Genomic DNA, 17,859 nt, shown 5'->3' on the forward strand with positions numbered 1-17,859 from the left:
TATATATGCTTTTTTTATTTAAGGAAAATCAAGAATGTTAAGGTCTATTAGTCTTTGGTGAGATTGATAAATAAACCATACACAATGGCGACAGGTAGAAAAATCCTATTCCTACAAATTCTCAAACATAAAGAAAGGAATTAATGATACAGTTAGTGAGGTAGGATTACACTAACCCCAATTAGTTATTTAATGTGACAAATAATTGAAAAGCATCCAGTTTGAGGTCTGACTCAAATGTCCGATCTGTTTAAATTAGGGTTCAGCTTTACCTAATGGCTAATGCATATTTGAGCAACCTAGAAGAAAAGGATACATAGAAGAAAATAATATGGAAGAGAAAGCAACGGTCATACCTGTTCGTCTTTCAAATCGGACCCACCACCAGAGAAGGCGAAGAAGAAGAAGAAGAGAAGTAGAAGAATAATGGTCGCCGGCCCTACCACCGGAGCTATTTGTCGAAGAAAAAGAATGGAGAGGAGAAGAAGAAGAGAAGAGGCGAAGAAGAAGAATGGAGAGGAGAAGAAGAAGAGAAGAGGCGAAGAAGAAGAAAATGTCTCCGCCGGAGCCCTGTCGCCGTCGATGACCCGCCGGAATTCTATTGCCGCCGACGAAGAAGGGTTTGGTGTATGAGTAGGGTCGGTGGAAAGAAATGGAAGAAAGAAATCGAAGAAATGGGGCTTTTTGTCTGTGTCATTCGCGGGTGCACGCCTCCGTGCATCCATGGGTGCACCTACGTGCCCATCAATCACGTTCGACCACGTCGACCAGGTGAGAGAATGCATAATATTCATGGTAAAAAGCCCATTAACAAACTGACAAAAGTTAAATCAAAAGAGCCTCCATAGATTATCTTCAAAGCTCAAAACCGTAAAACAAGAAAACCACATCTGAAATTAGTTAGGTTTCTTTTGTAGTTTCGCGTTACAGCAACCCGATAATTGTTGCATCGGCACTTCTCTCTACCTCTCATGGGTTCTTTCCCTTGCAATTTTCTTGCTTCAAGAAAGCTATTTCTTCCTGTGTATATGTAAATAAAATAAGCATTTTCCCGTTCTATTAATAGTCTTGATTCTTGAAGACAAATATCTGATTTAATGATTTATAATTTCCGTTTTTTCTTGTAAATTTGATTTATAATCATTTACAACATTTTTCCATTGCAGCAAAACCTGTTCGATTGTTGCAAAGTTATGCAGGACATGGTGATAGACGGCTCTATCACTATTGTTTCAAACTCGGACACACCAGACAATGTGTTTGACCAGCAATACTCCAGCACGGAAAGCGAGAAGACCGCCCTACTATAGCTACCACCGTTATAAGGGCAAGCGAAAGAGACGTCACGCGGCAAAAGATCAACGATTTCTACAGCGATAATACGTTCCGGCTTTCGCAGATACAACGGTGCTACCATACCTCATAGTCATATGCTACAACAAGCATAATCAGTCCAGAGAACAACACAACGACCCCAAGAATTAAAGAGAGAGGGAGAGAGATCATCTATAGAAATGAGATCACTGTATCTCCATCAAGTACGACTACTTACCTCTCCAACTCCACCAAAAATAGAAAAGGAGAATCGGAAAATCGGATGAAAATGGTTTTTTGTTTAAATTATCATTGTGTTGTGTAGAGATTAAAAAAAAAAAAAGACAAAACCAAACTTCGAAATGAAGGACTACTAGGGATTTGTGTCCGGTTGAACCGCCGAATTCGTGTTGATGGGCCTTTTACCGTGAACGTTATGCGTTCTCCCACCTGGTCGACGTGGTCGAACGTGATTTATGGGCGCACTTGTCTCAGAACGTGGCCCTATTGAGGCTAGATCAAATCTGGGCACCTCACCGTGAGGTGTATGTCTCTTTCCTCGCCTCAAACGCCTTTTAAAACCATGATTGGGAAGAAGTCGGTCGCCCTCGGTATTTTTTTTCTTGCTCGCTTCTATTTTTGTTTCCCTTTGGGTCTCAACCCTAATCTTCAAATGTTATTTTCCGTCCCACCATTTCGCCCAAAACAAATGTGAGAAAATATAAATTTTATTGAAGGAGGTAGTTAATGGCGTAATTAATGAGAGAGAGAAAGAGACAATTATGTTTTAATGAGGAGTGACAAAACTCTTAAATTGATCATTTGAGTTATTTTGTTCAAATTTAAAATTAAAAAATTAAAAAAAACAGAAAAAAAGATAAATGCCTTTGAGAAGAAATCATAAAAGAAATAAGTGACTTTAAGAATAAACCGTAGAGTAGGAAAGTGCTAGTTTGACGCATTGCATTTTAATATATAGACATTGATTTCCATTTTTTCAGTCGCGTTGCGATAAACCGGCAACCAAACAGACCATATAAAAGAATAAGAAAGGAAAAATATTTATTACCTTAGCAAATATATACTTGGGTTTTTACAAGTTCCACAAGCTCAACCTTTAAAGCTTTTGTAGATTGCATGTAGATGAACCGTGTTAGCTACTTACCTTGTTAGGTTTTTCATCCATGTTAGGGCTTTGTTGGGTCGAAAAGGATTGAAAAGGGAAGGAGGGAGAGAGAAGAATATGAAAATAATGGGTTCACTTGCGTTTGGAAGTTTCTTATTGTTATTTAAAAGTTCTAAAATTTTAAAGAGACGGTATTAGGACTCACCTTGAGCATTGCTCAGGTGAGACCAGATCTGCTCCTCACAGGGCGCCTCACACCGACTTCACAGACATTCCACCATGCAGTGGGAACATCTCCTGTACTCACACCTTATTATTCATGGGAGATGTTCTCCATGCATGGAGAGATGTGTATGTGAGATTGGTGTAAGGAGCCCTGAGTGAGGAGCATATCCCAATCCTGATCAGGTCGCATGCATCTCCACCAAAAATTAACTTTAATTGAGGGTTTGACATCATATTGAGAAAAAAACCATGGGCTTCGTTTGAATTAGCTTTTGCCTTTAAGCTTTGGGCTTGTGGGAAGGTAAAGATTTAAGACTTGTTTTCCTATTTTAACAAAAACAAATTAAAAAAAAAAAAAGTGTTGAGCCAAGTATTTGGTAAGACTTGAGAGTTGATTTTACGAAATAACAATTTAGAGCTAGAACACTTATATAAGCCCCAAAGCACAAAATCTGAAATTGGGACTTTGTGCTTTTAGGCTCTCCAAAGGCAATTTTCTAAACATTTTAAAAATGTTTTTTGAACTGTCCTTGATGAGTTCAAATCAGCCCCCCACAACATCTACACAGCACAGCACATCCTCGCCATGTATTAGGAACATCTTCCAATGGTGACATTATCATTTCTAATATTATCATCGGGAGATGTTCCCAATACACAACGGAGATGATGGCATCATCGTTTCTGGTATTATTATCGGGAGATGTTCCTAATACACAATGAAGATGATGATGTTATCATTTTTGATATTATCATCAAGAAATGTTCTCAATACAAGATGGAGATGTACAGTGGGATGTTGTGAGGGGTTTATTCGGTCTTATCTTTGATCCGAACAGTCAGGCCTTTCGGCAAGTCAGTGACCCATTGACTTGGACAGTTAAACCTTCGACCCATTTGACCTAGACAATGAATTTTAGCCTTTTACTTTAATGAAATTTTAATTTTTTAAAATTATAATAAACTATCTAGGCTGTGTTTGGCAGTGCAAATGATTTGAGTGTAAATGCTGACCTATTTTTATTTCAAATTTTAGCTTATTTTGTTTGATTACAGTACAAATCAAGTAAATTAAGACATAAAACAGAATAAAGTAAAATCCAAAACAAAATTAAACCAGAATTTGCATTTTTTACACTTGCACTCCCATGCATTTGTATTAGTGTAAATAAATTTACACTGCAACCAAACAGCCATAAAACATTGGTTTTATAAATTACAAAAACTGGGGTGTCTTGTCTGTTTTGGTTTCTATTGTAAAAGAAAAGAATTTTTTTCATAAAAAAGCGTAAAAGAATACAACTCATCTAATTTGTGTTTTCTGATTCTGGTGGAGGTGGAGATGCGGTATGGAAGAGGAACACTTGAGGCTCTTCAAAGTGGCTAGTATAATGATCATATGTTACACCAGTTTACCAATCTTCACATCTCTTGGTAAATTATAAATTCAGGAAAATATAGCACATAAAAGACCACTTGATAGAACCATATGATATGGCCTACAAAGCAACCAGATTGCTACATATTGGGGCAACGAACTTCTGCTATATTCATCCAATTCTGCACACAAATTCCAGAAATGAAACTTTGAATCCAAACGTAGAAGGTACAAAAAGAAAAGACGAGGAATACAAGGGGCATGCCCCCCAACACTTCATTCATTCCACGAACACATGTCGTTGGCCTTTTCTTCTATACACATATCAGGATGAGTGGTTCACTAGGCACTGGTCACTGGATATGGTGATCTGCGGGCTTGCAACTTCTTATACCTTTTGCGTCAGAAGCACATTGCCAGATCCGCTCCAGAGAAGGAAAGCTAAATCAAGATGAGCAACAGTTGCTCTTCTGAGCGACTGGCTGCCCTCGCATTTGTACTGTAGCAGCAGGTCTGTTGGCATTCATTGCTGGTTGACTTGCCATCCTATACCAATGAATAAACGTGTAACTCAGGATAGTTGAGTAACAATATTAGAATATGAAGCTATTCTGCTCTCTTAATATCATTCCAAGTGGTATGACCTCAGTATCAAGCAACTTATAAGTAATAGCACGACCAGACAATCTAAGTGAAACTTTTAGCTAGAACAAGTCCTATTGATTACTATCCCATCCAATAAAAGAGAAGGCAAAAATGTTCACATTCACTATATGCGATACTGAATTCCATATAATCACCCAAAAAATGAGAGGAATACTTGGAAGTAAAAAATAGAAATTGATAAGAACTTACCGGTTCTTTATCTCTGCAGCCATGGTCATAAATGCTTGTTCAACATTCGTGGCATTTTTGGCACTTGTTTCCAGGAATGGGATGCCGATCTCATCTGCAAATGCCTTTAGACACAACAAAATGAAAAGCATGGATTAGATCCTTATTGAGTGCAAAGAATACTTATATACAAAGTGGATTATGTCTGGCACCCAGCCACTCCTCATGCTACAAAAATAACCACCCCATCATTTTCTTTGATTACAATGTGTTTAGTTCTTCTCTGTTTGCAGTTCCCCAAAATATCAGTATTCTATTCACCCCTTGTCTAGCAACACTATATTACCTTGGCAGTTTCATAGGAAACCACTTTTTTAGCAGTCAAATCACATTTGTTTCCAACTAAAAGTTTGTTCACATTTTCGCTGGCATATTGATCAATCTCATTCAACCACTGCTTAACATTGTTGAAGCTTTCTTGGTCGGTAACATCATAGACAATCTGGCAAACAAGGGCAAAGCATGCTCTTTAATACTTATTGATCAAGAGAAGGTGAAAAGCTACCCCAGTAAAAAGCACATTAACTTACAATTATGCCATGTGCACCACGGTAATAGCTGCTTGTAATTGTTCGGAAACGCTCTTGGCCAGCTGTATCCCACTAATAAGCCAGAAGAAGTGGAGACATCAAGGGACGAAGCTCGGTGCATCACTTAAAGAGTTCGGAAACAAACACTAGTTGGATACTTACAATCTGGAGTTTTATAGTCTTTCCATCCTGCTCCACTGTGCGTATTTTCTAAAGAAAGAAAATCTCAAGATTATAACAGAAATAATATGGAAATTAAAATTTTGAAAGATGTCATTATACTTACAAAATCAACGCCAATGGTACTGATATAACTATCTACATACGAATCATCCTGCACATGATATACAAAGTTATCAGCAGCTTCAAAATTTAATCTATGTTAACAACCAAGAAACAAATATATCCAATCAAACACTAAGGAAATCATACACATAAACAAATAGATCCACCCAATACACAAAATCCAGGCCAAACAGGCAACAACAAACAAAAAAGATCTTACCATGCAACCCAAGACCCCATACACCAGGACCGGTACTATATTAAAAGAACTCAAGAGACCTTTTCAGCTCAAAAACCAATGGACCTCAGATGAATATGAGCACTGGCGCATGGGCTCTCCTAAGTAAATGAAGTGACCATGTTGGACACATGCCAAACTCCAACACTCCATGGATTCCTAATGGAGACATCATCATAACATTTTCTTTGGTCTACTTGATTATTTGACATTTGACATAAATCAATAGCATAATATACACAATGAATGCCGTTTTTTATCTAGAAACCATTATTAACAAAGATATTATCATAGATCTTTTTTATAGGTTTATGACATCAGAATTCAAAAAAAAAAAGGTGGACTATTTCAATAGTTTATACTTTCCATAGACGTATCCTTGAGCCCAAGTTTTTTCTTCTTGTTGAGTCAGACTTCTGGACATGCATTGGATTCTGATCCATGTCCATGTCCATGCAACGGTGCACAAAAGGACCACAAAACCCAGTGGGACCAATAGCATGTGTTATGGATGCATTTGTGGGAAAGACTTACTGCCGCCGGCAGCAGCAATAAGGAGGGGCCCACACGACAGCTCATCAGGGGTCCACACTCATCTTGCCACGACATCTCTCCTTGCCATCTCGCCACCTGCTTAACTTGTCCCCTATCCCATCTATCCTTATCTTATCTTCTGTTCTTAGTAGGAGTTTTGTTACCATTAGAAGTAGGAGTTTGATTTAAAGTTGGATTATCCTAGCCTAGTCGAATACAACAAGGACTTACCTCTTGTAATCTCCTATTTAAGGAGCTGAGAATTGGAATAAAGTCATTCAGTTTCCAGTTAAGAGAAGAGTGAGTTGAGTTCGGGTGGTCTCTTGGACAAATCACCCATTCGGTTGCCACAATAGGGTCTGCACGCAAGGGAAGGCACAAGGGGAAGCAAGAGGTTCTCCTCGTGGACCGACCCGTGATGAGATCCTACGCCCGGGCCCATAACATTCTGGTATCAAAGCCTACCGTCATGGGGGAATATAAGCCGTTGTCATCCAAGGTCCACGAACTAGAACATGGGCTCGCAGACACTAGCATGGAGGTTCGTGAAGTCAAGGATGATGTGCGGGAACTACGACGCCTGCTGGAAGCGTTCCTCTCCAACAAAGAAAGAAGTTCTGAGGGAACCGCCACCACCAACAGTCACCGTCCGAACTGGGCAGAGACGTCCAGTGAACAGCAGATCGCTGCGCCGACAGCCGCAGTTATTCCCAAGTATAGCCGGCTGGAATTTCCGTCTTACAACGACAATCAGTGCACTGATGACAAAGACAAGGTCAGTCTGGCCGCCTTCCACCTATCGGAAGAGGCATAGCTCTGGTTCTACCGTCTGGAGCAGGAAGAACCCGGGCTCAGTTGGGGGCAATTTAAATCCTATTGCCTCCTCCGGTTTGAACCCCCATTGACAAGCAACCCGCTGGGCGAGTTAATCAACCTCAAGCAAACTAGAACCGTGGCAGAATACCAATGTCAGTTCCAAACCCTCCTCGCCAAAGCAACCTCAGTTCGCGCAAACCAGCAAGTCGATATGTTTACAACAGGGTTAGTAGAACCCCTACGAGTGGACGTAGAGATACAACACCCTCCTAACCTGGTCACAGCAATGAACCTTGCCCGTGCCTTCGAACGGAAGATGCAGCTCTCCCACGAACACCTCAGTATAGGTCGGCCGGCAACAACCTGGGCACCTTCGAAGACAGCAAGAGTGTCTCATTCTTCGACTGCCAGCAGGAAACAGAGGCCCCCTGCCGGTAACCCTTCCAGATCGGCATCAAGTATAGGGAGTAGCAGGACAACACCCCTCATTAGACGGCTGTCCCGAGCCGAGATGGCAGAACGGTGCGCAAGAGGACAGTGCTTCAATTGCGACGATCTATACTCCTCTGGGCACAAGTGCAAGAAACTATTATGTCTGCTGGTAGATGAACCCGTAGAAGACAAGGATGAACCTGCAGCATCTGAACCAGAGATCTCCCTACATGCCATCACAAGGATCAAAACATCACAGACCATGCAACTAAGGGCACTGGTAGCAGGGCAACCAGTTCGCATTCTCATAGACTCCGAAAGCACCCACAACTTCGTCAGTGAACAGGCTGCCCGTCAGTTAGCATTACCGATGGAAATCAGGCTGCAGTTACAGGTAGCCGTGGCCAACGGGGAAAGAGTTCACAGCCCCAGTATCTGCAAGGACAACGAGATTCAGGTCGGATCAGAATCCTTCCATGCTGATTTATTCGTACTCTCCTTGGAAGAATTCGATATCGCCCTAGGAGTCAAGTGGCTAATCACTCTAGGGCCCATCCTATGGGATTTTAGTGCCCTGACAATGACTTTCCACCTGGATGGGAAACCAGTTACATGGCAGGGAACCAAAATAAGAACAAAAACACAGCTACATACACTCTAAGGTGAGAACTCGCGCGCAATAGATATGGAGAGGCTCCTCACGGATTTCTCTATAGTATTCAAAGAACCCAAGGGGCTCCCACCTTCTAGAGCCTGCGATCATCGGATCCCTTTGATAGCCGGATCGCATCCCGTCGTCGTTTGACCCTATCGCTACCCACACCGACAGAAGGATGAAATAGAAAGACAGTGCGCGGACATGTTATAGCAGGGGATCATTCGTCCGAGACGCTCCCCCTTCTCATCTCTGGTTCTGTTAGTACCCAAGCAAGATGGGACTTGGAGATTTTGTGTGAACTACAGAGAACTTAACAGCCGGACAGTCGAGGATAAATTTCCTATTCCCGTTTAGATGAGCTATTGGACGAGCTCCATGGCGCACAGTACTTCTCAAAATTAGACCTCTGGTCGGGTTACTTCCAAGTCCGAATGACTCCCGAAGATGTAGAGAAAACGGCCTTCAGAACACACCATGGCCATTTTGAATTCTTGGTTATGCCATTTGGCCTCAGCAACGCTCCCTCCACGTTCCAGGCCCTGATGAACGAGGTGTTCCACTCCCACCTCCGCAGATTCATCTTGGTATTCTTTGACGGCATCCTAGTCTATAGCAAGTCGTGGGTGTAACACATGTAGCATCTATGGGTCGTTCTTGAACTCCTGCAGCAACACCAACTCGTCCTTAAGCGATCCAAATGCTCCCTTGGGGAACGTCGGGTCCTTTACTTAGGACATGTGATCAGTGGGCAAGGGGTCACTGTGGATGACTCCAAGATTCGGGCGATCAAAGAATGGCCCAGACCACAATCCACCAAGGCTCTCCACGAGTTCCTAAGGCCGACAGGTTACTACCGCAAGTTCGTACAAAATTATGGACTTTTGGCGGCCCCACTAACCAATCTTCTCAAGAAAAATGCCTTCCACTGGGACAGTACAACCGAGGAGGCCTTTGTAAATTTAAGAGAAGCCCTCTCCTCCACACCGGTTCTACAGTTACCAAACTTTGACCTCGAGTTTACAGTAGAATGCGATGCATCCGGCACCGGCATCGGCGCCATACTACAGCAACAAGGGCATCTAGTAGCCTTCTTCAGCCGCAAACTGGCTGACCGCCACCTTAAGTTAATCGCCTATGAACGTGAATTGATTGGGCTGGCAAAGGCAGTGCAACACTGGAGGCCGTACCTATGGGGAAGGTCCTTCGTGGTCAAGATGGACCACTACAGCCTCAAATATTTGTTAGAACAATGGCTTACCACCTCGCCACAATAGCATTGGGTCAGCAAACTTCTTGGCTTTGATTTCCGGGTGGACTACAAGGCGGGAACCTTAAACCGTGTCGCAGATGCCTTGTCTCGTTGAGAGGAAGACAATATGCTCCTCCATGCGATCTCACAGCCCCGAGCCAACCTACTGGAGGACATTCAGAACCTATTGCCACAATCACCAGAGTGGAACGATCTTGTCCAGTGAATACAAGCCGGAACGACCAACCCAAACTGGTCCATGCACGACGGGTTGGCACTATACAAGGAGCGGATTTATCTCCCAACCGACTGTCCCTTAATCCCCTCCATCATCTCCAGCATACACAACTCCACGCATGAGGGTGTACAGAAGACTTTGCACCGCATCCACGCTGATTTCCACTGGCAGGGCATGAAAGCTGCGGTGCGGGACTTCATTCAGAATTGCTCTATGTGCCAACAGCAAAAGTGGGAAAACTTGTACCCGGTTGGCCTTCTCCAACCACTTTCACTTCCAACTCAGATCTGGGCAGATATTTCCATGGACTTCATCGAGGGCCTACCCAAGGTCGGCGAAAAGTCGGTCTTATTTGTGGTAGTGGACCGTTTTTCCAAATATGCTCATTTCCTTCCCTTATTCCACCCTTACAGCGCGGTTTCAGTGGCCTGCACCTTCTTCACCCACATCTTCCGATTGCATGGGCTACCCGAATCCATCGTAAGTGACAGAGACCCGATCGTACCTAGCACCTTTTGGAAGGAGCTATTCCGACTGCAGGGAACAGCCTCGGCCTTCTCCTCCGCCTACTATCCACAGACTGACGGCCAAACAGAGGTGGTAAACCGAACAATAGAGATGTACCTCCGTTGTTTTGTGGGAGACCAGCCCCGACACTGGGTGGAGTACCTTCCGTGGGCCGAATACTGTTACAGCATGTCTTATCACTCCTCTCTTGGCATGACGCCCTTCCGGGTCGTTTATGGTCGGGACCCTCCCCAACTATTGTCTTACGAACCCGATTCAACACGGTTGGAAGAAGTTGATCGCAACCTACAAGATCGCGATGCCCTCCTAGCCGAAGTCTCCCAATGCTTACAGCAGGCTCAGGCACGCATGAAGAACGCCTACGATCGGCGCCACCGAGAGTTAACCTTCGAGCCAGGACAGTTGGTTTGGCTGAAGCTCCACCCCTATCGGAATCTCTCCCTCAGACGCATAGCCTTCCCTAAACTAGCCCCCAAGTTCTACTGGCCCTTCAAGATCTTGCGACAGATCGGGAAGGTCGCATATCAGCTCGAGCTACCAGAACACAGCAGACTACATGATACCTTCCACGTGTCCTTGAAGCCTTTTACAGGGCTCCTCCTGATCAAGTACCTTCCCTACCCCCCTTAAAGGACTATAGACCCATTCTCCAGCCTCGGGCACTTGTCCGGTCTCACGTCAATTGGGGTACCTTAGAAGTCCTCGTGGGGTGGGACGGACTACCATCAGCTGAGGCCACCTGGATTCCTTGGGCTGATCTTCACAACGCCTATCCAGATCTCGAGCTTGGGGACAAGCTCGTTGCCCAAGAGGGGTGTGATGTTATGGATGCATTCGTGGGAAAGACTTACGGCCACCGGCAGTAGCAATAAGGAGGGGCCCACACGACAGCTCATCAGAGGTCCACACTTATCTTGCCACGACAGCTCTCCTTGCCAACTTTCCACCTACTTACCTTATCCCTTATCCCATCTATCCTTATCTTATCTTCTGTTCTTAGTAGGAGTTTTGTTACCATTAGAAGTAGGAGTTTGATTTAAGGAGCTGAGAATTGGAATAAAGTCATCCAGTTTCCATTTAAGAGAAGAGTGAGGAGAGTTCGGGTGGTCTCTTGGACAAATCACCCATTCGGTTGCCACAATAGGGTTTGCACGCAAGAGAAGGCGCAAGGGGAAGCAAGAGGTTCTCCCCGTGGACCGACCCGTGACGAGATCCTACGCCCGGGCCCATAACAGCATGGCTCTGCCGCCGAGATTCCCCAATGAGAACAACAAAACCACAAAACAAAAGAACTTCCTTTCAATCCTATTTACCAACTTTCTTTCAATCCCAGGCAATTTCACAAATGACTGAAGATCAATTATAATGTTATTGTTTTTGTATATCATTGTGAAAATAATAATGATACTTTTTTATTAATACTTGATACAGAATTTCTTGTACAGCAGAGGGTGTCTTGCCCTCCCTTTTCAGTCCCATACCATTAATACAATACTTTTTGCCAGCTTATCAAAAAAAAAAAAAAACAAAAAAACTTTGCATCATTGCTTTTCGCTTTCTTCCAATATTGCTGACCAGCCTCCCTCCCCCACCCTTTGTGTGTGTATATGAGAGAGAAACAAGGGGTGGGGGTACCACAGGAAAGGGTCCCTTCTGATGGTTTTGCAAGGAAAAGGGTAAGCAAATTAGCAAAAGGATGAATGAAGCCTTACCGCAAACCGCAATAGAAGGCATGACTTGCCAACACCAGAATCTCCAATAAGCAGAAGCTTGAAAAGATAGTCACTGCAAAACATCCTTTCATAAGAACTTCCTTCTATACTTGAATTTACACCCAGGATAGACATTAGAAACAAATTTGAGGTACAACTACAATATTACATATATAACCATGCACATACTGACCAAAAAAGATAGAAATTAAAATGGTTTTGTCAAGAAGCACTGGCAAGAGACTCTGTGGAACTACTATTTAGTAGCTTCAACAAAGTTCAGACTAACAATACCAATGGAACAGTCATGGACCAGATGAACTACTCGAAATCAACAGATCAAATATCGAGATGATGGAGATCAGGAAAGGACATGATGGAGCTCCATACTGGGTTGTAAAGATGAAATCTGCATATCAGACTTTTTGTGGATATAGATCTAAACTGGGTTGTAAAAGATCTGCAATCATACCAGACTGGTGGCTGCCACTTTCAACATCTCAATTTTTTTTTTTGTTTATAGCTCTTTTGTTTTCTTTTTACCTTATTAGTACGGTGGCAGGTCATCAAACTAGGTTTCCTATCTTTTAGCTGATAAAAAGGGCGTATTGGACCCTCTTGTGTTGTTTGCCAGCATCCAGAAGAAAAAAAAATCACACCACAATTTAAAGGAGATTTAGTTAAATAGGAATAGCTAAAATAATCTCTCACGAGTGCAACCATTATCTTTGGAATATTCTGGCAAGCACAATATTTGTAAAAGATCAAAATTATCCATTTTTCCTCCCCAAATGTATCCTATGGCCCCCAGCAATTCCAAAGATAATGTTTTATCAGTTCTACATAAAAATTCTTTATTGTCTACATCAGGCTTTACAAGTATCCTTTCCTAGAAATATTTTACAGTCCATTTTGCATAATATCTCCTTCAGCAATTTAAGCAAGCATTTGCAAGATGATAGAGATTAAGCAGGCAACATCAATTGGGGTAGTTGTGAAAACAATGAAGGATAACAAACATGAAGGTATTGATATCTTGTGCTTCGTTGTACAGTATATAAAAAATATAGGAAAAAGTTCTCAATAGATCATATCCCATAACTTAATTGCCAAGGAACTTGCATCCGCATATATGCCACGAGATGCAACTATGAAAGCTACCCAAACACCGTTGATAACCTATCAATGCTTTGAGGTTTTTCAAACTAATGACTTAGGTTTTTCAGGCTAATGGCTTTTTCCCAAAATCTATCAGATTAGGGAAGAGAGAACATTTCTTTTGAGAAATTGTGTTAACTTCTTTTCTTTCACCATATTGAATTTCAATCAGAAGTTTCACGTTTACTTTCTACGTCCAAAAATTTCATTTGGTGTTCAAATCAAAACTTTAAGTTTTACCAATAATAAGCTCCCCACTTCCTATAAATTATCACCAAAGATATTTCACCTCAGCTATCAAATCCAAATAAAAATCTAAAAATTTCCAAAACCATTTCTCCAACTGGATATACTACGAAGAAATCTACAAAAATTTCAACCACTAGATCCATATCCACGGAAGGAGATTACAAAAGAACAATATCCTTTAATCAAGTTAGATAAAATCGAAAAGAAAAAAAATGAAAAATCCATAACTAAAGAAAGTAGTGCAAAACCAAGACATGTACACAAATTATCAACCGATACCAGAAAACTTAAAAGAATAAATACAACCTAAAAAAAATCAGAAGCTTACTATTCGGGATTCATGGCTGAAATTTGTGAAAGATAATAGATATAACTGAACTTCAACTGATCGATCGAGCCTCCGTAGCCCTAGTTTTCGTTGGTAGAAAAACAGAATAAAAATCTACGATATTGGAGAACGGAACCAGGACGAAGGGATCCAGAGAGCTACATATAAACCATATTTGGAGAGGAATGAGGATTAGAGGAAAAGAGGTCGTGTTGAAAGTGAATGCTCGTCACTAGAACACGAAAATTTCGTTTGTCAGCATTTTTATTCTCCGTTATCTGAATTCACATATGCGCCCCACAGCATATCCCAACCGTGTATTGGTATCATCACTCACTGACAAATTTGTAAGATATTGCCAATGCACGCTGAGATGTGCGTAGTGCGTTTGTGGGACGCAGATGTGATCTCCCGTTATCTTTCTCTCCTTTTTTTTTTTTCTCTTCTTTTTTTTTTTCCAGGCGGATGCTCCCTACGTCACGCTCACTGTCCGTCACGAACCTCGTAACTCATTAAAAAGCAGGATATGGCACCACGTGGCCGCGTGTAATTGCAAGAAACTGTACACGTGTTGTCTTTTTGTGATCTTGAAGATCTTGCTCGTGACTCTAGCACTGCTTTTTTTCGTTGTCATATTTAACCCAATTTTGCCTTGGAAAAATAAAAAAACACGGAATTATTGTTGAGTATGTCCCTGAAAAACGCGTTTCCAGGAGATTTCCCATGACGTGATGGGATTTATTAACCAAGGAAAGAACCTCTCTACAGAAGATGCGAAGAGTACACGTAAAATGCCAACAAGAAACGTCCCTCATGGCTCATGGGAATTCTTTCTTCGTATGGTTTCCACATTGTCTATGTTTCGTTTCTACGGTTGCATTTTTTATTCCTTTTTCATGGTTTTAAAAGGTTTAAGTTTGCTTACGCCTTGAACGTTTACATTTTTGCCATATGGCCTAAATCTCATAACTTTGATCAGAGGTTTAAACCTTTATGAGAAATAGACGTAAACCTCAAGCCTCTAAGCATGAGGCATACAAAATTTTTGAGCCTCAAAATTTTATAACAATTGAGTTATTTAATACTAAAAAAAAGGGATCGTTCATATATATATATATATATATAAGTCTAAAACATATTGGAAACATACTTTGATGATTATAGACCTAGTAAAAAAGATTAGAATGGAATTTAAGAGTAAATTGAGTTTTTAATTTCTCTTGTGGTTTTAAAAGAATTCAATGTAACGAGGGCCATAAAACCATTATCACTCCCTCCTCATTCTTGGCCAAATCAAGATAATTTTTTTTCTTATTATTCTACGCATTTGGATGACTAGAACTAGAAGTTTAGCATCCCAAATTTGTTATTTTTTTTTCTATTTTCTCCACAAGATACCTAATTTTTGCCTCCACATTCTCTTTTTTATGTTTTTCCCCTTTTTATTGTTTTTTCGTAGATTAAACCAATTAGGCTGGTTTCTTTGATAATTTTTTTTATATAATTTAGAACATATGACATGACTGGTTATTTGAATAATTTGAGAAATTAGATTTTGAAACTTGGAATATAAAAGATCTATGATTGTTAGTGGGTAAGTTATTAATTTTTTAAATGCTAAAAGTCTATAATTTGTTACTTATGGAGTACTTCTATTTTATGGAATGCTTGTATATTCTATTAATCTATCATAGTTTATCATATGCTCTTTTTATTAGTTGTAAACTTTAATTATTTATGAGCTTTATTTATATATGACCTTATTGAACTATTACGCCTAAGGATGAGCATAGGTTGATTTTGGTTCAGTTCCAATGCAAAACCTGGAACCTACCTTCTAGGGGTCAATTTCAGGTTTTGAAACCAAAGCTTACTCTTTCATTATCAATTATGGCTTTGGTGATTTCAAAGTTGGCTCTAAGGTCTACCCATGGAACCTATTCTTTCTTTACCTAAAAAGAAAAAGCGTTTAAAAAAATCTATATCATTAAAAATCAAATTAGATAGCTATATTTGTTATTGAGTTTAATATTATATTATATGCTAAGTTATTTTTAATATTTTTCTTGAAATAATATTTTTCAACATTGAAAATTATAAATATGACATAATACATAATCACGGATTGTATCATTGATAATGTTAATATCAAAAATATATTATTGATTAGAAATCACTATCATGAAATGTTTAAGCTTGATTTTCAATAACAATAATAAAAATATAATTCAAATTTATCCTTATAATTTAAGTTTTATAAATATTAGTTTTTACATTATTTATTTTATGCATTAAAATAATAAATTGAGGAAAATTATCAATTCAATTAAATGGCTTAATGGTCAAGTGAGACCATGGTCTTTGGGTTCAAATTTTTACATCCTCAAAGTATATTAAGGCAAGGTTGTGCTTTTAACCTTCTAAACTTGTTCCATATAACATTGTTAAATTGTAAATAGAGATGATAATGGCCAGGCCGGGCTTAGCACCTATCTTATCAGGGCTATGGTCGGGAACCAGATAGGGGTGGATCCATATTTGATCCAAAATCACCGAATCGAATTCGGATTTGAATTGAGACAATTCAATACTATTTTCATCCCTATTTGTTCTAATGTATATCAGTATATGCATATTATTTCTATGTTCTTGAAGTTCGTGCTCTTTTTAATTTTAAATAAGGATTTCCCAAGTAGGCAGGCAGCTGGTGGCCAAGATTCCATGGTCTAGTGGTCAGGACATTGGACTTTGAATCCAATAGCCCGAGTTCGACTCTCGGTGGGATCTTTCGTTTGAAATTCTCTTTTTCAATCCCTCACTGGAACTGGAAGAGTGGAAGGTTTCCCTTTTTGGTTTTCTACTAGATTAGAATCATACCCAAAAGTCCTCGCTATTGCCACGTGGAGTGGTGTCATACATTACCATCCTACGTAAGCCCTCATGACGTTGACTATGTGAACAGTGCCACTTTTGACCAAGTATCCAATTCCAGGTTTTCTATTTCCGGATTCATTGAACAAACCATGGAATTGGGCAATTAGATTTGGAGAATTACTTCTTCAACCAAAATTAGTTTTAGGGTAAATTGCTGCAAGCCTGCAACCTTTCCTGAAGTTTGATAATTGCGATCACCTCCCTTGAAGTTTCTAACATGGCTGCAAGTAGACCCCTTTATTAAAAGCTTTTAAAAAGAGGCATAAAATGTTCAAAATGCCTATATAGTTATTTTTAACCAAAATGTTTATTTTCTAATTCTCTTCACAGGAATCCTTAGCTCAAGCCCTTTCAATTTTTTTTTCTGAAATTGGTTTATTTTTCAAATTTGCCTTTCATATCGATTATTCAAACATAAAGTTGCAATTATAAATTCTCTTTTTTTTCCTTGTTCATAAAATTTGTATTTTTTTCTGTAAAAACCAACTTCAACGCCAATCAAGTAGGTATTTTGGACATTTTCATACTTATTGTTAGAAAATTCTAAGAAAAAGGATATACTTACAACTGTGTCAAAAAGTTCAAGAGATATGAATGCAATTATCAAAATTGGAAGGGAAGTTTCTGTAACCATCAAAAACTTCAGGGAAAGTTCCAGCAATTTTCCCTTAATTTTATGGGAATGGGATCATACTGTTCTATCTTGGACTAATCAATTGGCAAATGGCACGTGACTTGGAAGGCAAGTTTAGATTATACCCTTCACTCTCCACGAAACCTCCGAGTCTGAAATCCAACCGTGTACAAAAAACTCAACGACTTTTGAATTCTTGAACTAAGGTCAACTCTGCTAGAGTGCCATCTATATATTATCATAGTCTCTTAGACCATAACCACGGTCTACAACGCAAATATCTGAATTAAAGAAATAGCTTTAATAATTTACAGCTTCGTATATTAATTGTTTATGGCTTTTTGCAAGGACCCAACTCCAAGCATCTCTTCTTTGTGTACCGTAACAATGATTTATAAG

At 40.2% G+C, this 17,859-nt stretch overlaps 1 protein-coding gene, 1 long non-coding RNA gene and 1 other non-coding gene across 3 annotated transcripts; 2 read left to right on the forward strand and 1 right to left on the reverse strand.

Moving 5' to 3' along the window:
- Positions 1 to 827: 827 nt before the first annotated feature.
- LOC148842411 (uncharacterized) lies at positions 828 to 2,005 on the forward strand. Its single transcript, XR_016103213.1, has 2 exons — positions 828 to 1,030; positions 1,167 to 2,005. It is a non-coding gene; the product is annotated as an uncharacterized LOC148842411 (long non-coding RNA).
- A 2,024-nt stretch (positions 2,006 to 4,029) lies between these two features.
- On the reverse strand, positions 4,030 to 14,278 carry LOC148842412 (ras-related protein RIC1). The gene is made up of 8 exons (XM_088957488.1): positions 13,893 to 14,278; positions 12,158 to 12,230; positions 5,754 to 5,801; positions 5,630 to 5,677; positions 5,468 to 5,539; positions 5,224 to 5,379; positions 4,899 to 5,002; positions 4,030 to 4,589 (listed from the first exon to the last, which is right to left on the reverse strand). Exons 1-8 carry the CDS (start codon positions 13,904 to 13,906, stop codon positions 4,490 to 4,492), a joined length of 615 nt encoding a protein of 204 aa, XP_088813614.1. The 5' UTR covers positions 13,907 to 14,278; the 3' UTR covers positions 4,030 to 4,489.
- Positions 14,279 to 16,607: 2,329 nt separating this feature from the next.
- Positions 16,608 to 16,679, forward strand: TRNAQ-UUG (transfer RNA glutamine (anticodon UUG)). The gene has a single exon. It is a non-coding gene; the product is annotated as a tRNA-Gln (tRNA).
- The last annotated feature ends 1,180 nt before the right edge of the window (positions 16,680 to 17,859 follow it).

The sequence above is a fragment of the Nelumbo lutea genome, chromosome 8 (assembly GCF_056320005.1).
Source record: "Nelumbo lutea isolate HS-2025 chromosome 8, American lotus-T2T, whole genome shotgun sequence".
Taxonomy (NCBI): domain Eukaryota; kingdom Viridiplantae; phylum Streptophyta; class Magnoliopsida; order Proteales; family Nelumbonaceae; genus Nelumbo; species Nelumbo lutea.

Bases quoted from the DNA above. Each gene is read 5' to 3' on its own strand.
- LOC148842412 (XM_088957488.1), bottom strand. The intron at 5,003-5,223 runs GTAATATAGTGT...TTGTGTCTAAAG, and splicing joins TTTCCTATGAAACTGCCAAG to GCATTTGCAGATGAGATCGG. The intron at 4,590-4,898 runs GTAAGTTCTTAT...TCATTGGTATAG, and splicing joins GCTGCAGAGATAAAGAACCG to GATGGCAAGTCAACCAGCAA.